At 42.1% G+C, this 4,294-nt stretch overlaps 1 protein-coding gene across 1 annotated transcript; it reads right to left on the reverse strand.

The window, feature by feature from the left end:
• Positions 1 to 523: 523 nt before the first annotated feature.
• Positions 524 to 3,087, reverse strand: lrrc30a (leucine rich repeat containing 30a). The gene is given in 2 exon segments (XM_056451139.1): positions 524 to 2,634; positions 2,637 to 3,087. Coding segments are annotated over 2 exon segments (963 nt in total). The 5' UTR covers positions 3,058 to 3,087; the 3' UTR covers positions 524 to 2,092.
• Positions 3,088 to 4,294: the final 1,207 nt, after the last annotated feature.

Below are 4,294 nucleotides of genomic sequence, written 5' to 3' on the forward strand. Positions count from 1 at the left end.
CGAATTAATGCATTTGGTAGCACTTTAGGGACCAATGCTCACTATTTTTATCACTCTTTTGGGGTTTCGAGACGGGAATCGAACTCGACGTGACGGGAATCGAACTCGAGCACCAGAATACATGTGTCATCACACTAACCACTACACCACTGGTGCCGATCAATGCTCGCTATTAAATAATTGCTAATTAGCATACATGTTATTAAGATATTGGCTGCTTATTAGTACTTATAATCTAAATATTCAGCATGATCTTATTCTACATCCCTAACTCAATACCTACGTTGATATCTATTAATAAGGAGCAAATTAGGAGTTTGGTTTATTGAAGCAAAAGTTAATTATAGCGAGAAGTTAAAATAAAGCACGACTATAAATTCTTTCCAAATTGTCAATCATTTGGGGAAATTGTATAGATACAGCATATAACAATATATATTGCAGAAAAATCAAATATCGCAATGTCAGATTATCCAATGTCGTGCAGCCCTAGTATGTGCTATCAAAAGTGCTGCATAAATCTTTATTTAAAACTTGCCAAAAGAGCTTTTATTTACAGTCTAGTAATAATATTAACAAACAAACCCTTCCTGTTCCCCAAAACCCCTCTGTATAACTAACAGCAGCACACGCTCTCAGATATCAGTCAGAACACAAATAAAACACTTCTCGAAAGGCTTTGCCGGAGTCCAGAATGAAGAGCGGCATAGACAAAAAGTGACTTAAGGTTGTAAGATATTGCTTTTAAAGTAGCATGACACTTTAATCTCATGTCAAAAGGAAAAACAAGATTATTGGCAGATTATTTTGCTTGCTTAACTCATTTTGACTCATCATTTCTGAAACAGAACTAAATGTTGAGCTTGTCTAGAAAATCCGCTCAGATAGTAGGACTAGAAACAAGATAAAAACTCCAAGCAAGTAAGTAAAGCATTTTCGCAGTGTGTTTTGTAGTCAAAAGTACTCTAAAAATCTTTATTCACAACTTTCCAAAAGAGCTTTTATTTACAGTCTAGTAATAATATTACAAATAAACCCTTCCTGTTCCCCAAAACCCCTCTGTATGACTTATTGATCAGCAGCACACGCTCTCAGATATCAGTCAGAACACAAATAAAACACTTCTCGAAAGGCTTTGCCGGAGTCCAGAATGAAGAGCGGCATAGACAGAAAGTGACTTAAGGTTGTAAGATAATTGCTTTTAAAGTAGCATAACCCAACACTGATCACAAATAATAAAATAATCTTATGTCAAAGGGAAAAACAGATTATTTAGCTTGCTCATTTCATTTTGACTTTAAAACAAGACAATGTTTTGCTTGTCTAGAAAATGCTTCTTTATATAAGAACATTTAGATTTTTGCACTAGAAACAAGCCAAAAAATGTAATAAAGCTTTTTGCAGTGTGTTTTGTAGTCAAAAGTGCTCCAAAAATCTTTATTCACAACTTGCCAAAACTTTATTTACAGTCTAGTAATAATATAAACAAATAAACCCTTCCTGTTCCCCAAAACCGATCTATATAACTAACAACAGCACACGCTCTCTGATATCAGTCAGAACACAAATAAAACACTTCTCTAAAGGCTTTGCCGGAGTCCAGAATGAAGAGCGGCATAGACAAAAAGTGACTTAAGGTTGTAAGATAATGCTTTTAAAGTAGCATGACACTACTAATGTCATTAGTACATTAGTACTCATGTCATGACACTTTAATCTCATGTCAAAAGGAAAAACAAGATTATTGGCAGATTATTTTGCTTGCTTAACTCATTTTGACTCATCATTTCTGAAAACAGAACTAAATGTTGTGCTTGTCTAGAAAATCCGCTCAGATAGTAGGACTAGAAACAAGATAAACACTCCAAGCAAGTAAGTAAAGCATTTTCGCAGTGTGTTTTGTAGTCAAAAGTACTCTAAAAATCTTTATTCACAACTTTAATATTCATAAACAGACCCTTCGTGTTCCCCAAACCCCTCAGCAGCACAGCTCCGGCAGGCGCACGCTCTCTGATATCAGTCAGAACACAAATAAACACTTGTTGAAGACCTTGTCTGAGTCCAGAATGAAGAGCGGCGGATAAACAAACCCTCACGTGGCCTTCAGATAGCAGTAGAGCGCCTGCAGGCCGCCGTCCAGCACTTCTTTAATGGGTTTCAGCAGCGGATTGTGCATAATGTGCAGACCTTTATCCAGCGGATGGCACGCTAGCTTCTCCAGACGCTTCAGCTTGTGCATCTCCGCAGGAACGTTCTGGATGTCATTAAAGTCAACGTTCAGAAGCTCCAGCTTAGTCAAACAGCAAAGCATCTTGGGAAGCGAGTGGATGCAGTTTCCCTCAACGATGAGGATCTTCAAATCCGCCAGGGCTTGTATCTGATCGGCGATGTTCTCCAGATTATTGCATGCTAGTTGCAGAAACACCAGGTTCCTCATGGTGTAGACGCAGCCGGGGATGTGTGTTATGTTATTGTGGCTTAGATTGAGTTTTTTTAAGCCCACGAGAGCTGAAAGAGACGCCGGGAGCCCGGTGAGATGATTATTAGCCAAGCTCAACACCTCCAGTTTACTGCACAAGCAAAGCTCTTCGGGAACTTCGCTTAAGCTATTCCGATATGCAAAAAGCACCTTAAGTTTTTCAGTCGGCCGATTTCAGGTGGTAAGCTGGTCAGCTGGTTTCCCCAAATGTTAAGCACCACCAGGTTCTGCAGCAAACCCAGCGATCCCGGAAGAGAGCGTAGAGAATTCAGTGATAAGTTCAGCTTTTGCAGCTCTGTTATTTGCCATAGTTCCTCCGGGAGATCCGTCATGCCACGTCGAGCAAGACTTAGCACGCTGAAACCGAAGTGTGTGGTCGTATGCTTGCGAATGCGTTCGACTGTTGGCAGATTTTCATCCAAAGCTGCGCTCTTTCTTCCGTCGTCCCCAACACTCTTGGATTTTCTTCCACCCATTTCTGTCGTCTTTTGTCTGTTTCTCCTCTGACCAACTGAAGCTGAGAAATGCGGAGGACATTCCCGGGACGTCACAGAAAGAGGAGGCGATGTCGGAAACATTACTGAGTTTCACAGCGTCTCCAACACTGCTGCTGCTGTCACTTTAGCACAGATAACTAGTGGACAGAGAACCGCACGGATGTTTTCTGGGGTGAAATATGAGGGCACCGGCCTCTCATGACACTCCTGACCCAAAATAAGGACAGCTGTCCTATGCTGAAGCTCCTACTTTAGGGTTATTATAGTCAGTGGTGGAAAGAGGGACTGAAAAATCATACCTGCATTAGGAGCGAGGCCAGACATTTTAAAATGAGAGGACTTTGATCAAATAGGGTGGACTTCAGTGCCCACTCTTAAACTAAGCGTATGATAAACACTTTCTTATCTGTCAGTTCTGATAATATAGTAATTGATTTAATGAAGTGTGAGCTATGTTTGAGTTAATACACTCACCCGGCCACTTTATTAGGTACACCTGTCTACTGCTTGTTAACGCACATTTCTAATCAGCCAGTCACATGGCAGCAGCTCACTGCATGTAGACATGGTCAAGACGATCTGCTGCAGGTCAAAGCGAGCATCAGAATGGGGAAGAAAGGGGATTAAGGGACGCTGAACGTGGCATGGTTGTTGCTGCCCAGACGGGCTGCTCTGAGTATTTCAGAAACTGCTGATCTACTGGGATTTTCACGCACAACCATCTCTAGGGTGTACAGAGAATGGTCCGACAGAGGAAATATCCAGTGAGTGGCAGTTCTGTGGGCACAAATGCCTTGTTGAGGCCAGAGGTCAGAGGAGAATGGCCAGACTGGTTCCAGCTGATAGAAAGGCAACAGTAACTCAAATAAGCACATCGTTACAACCGAGGTCTGCAGAAGAGCATCTCTGAACACACAACATGTCCACCTTGAGGCGGATGGGCTACAGCAGCAGAAGACCACACCGGGTGCCGCTCCTGTCAGCTAAGAACAGGAAACTGAGGCTACAATTCACACAGGCTCACCAAAACTGGACAAGAGAAGATTGGAGAAACGTTGCCTGGTCTGATGAGTCTCCATTTCGCTGAACACATTCGGATGCTCGGCTCACAATTTGGCCTCAACAACATGAAAGCATGGATCCATCCTGCCTTGTATCAGCAGTTCAGGCTGGTGGTGGTGGTGTTATGGTGTGGGGGAGATTTCTTTGGGTCCATTAGTACCAATTGAGCATGATGTCAGCCTACCTGAGTATTGTTGCTGACCATGTCCATCTCTTTATGAGCACAGTGGCTCCAATCCTTCTGATCTCAGACTGG

This window comes from Danio aesculapii, chromosome 24, assembly GCF_903798145.1.
Source record: "Danio aesculapii chromosome 24, fDanAes4.1, whole genome shotgun sequence".
NCBI lineage: Eukaryota > Metazoa > Chordata > Actinopteri > Cypriniformes > Danionidae > Danio > Danio aesculapii.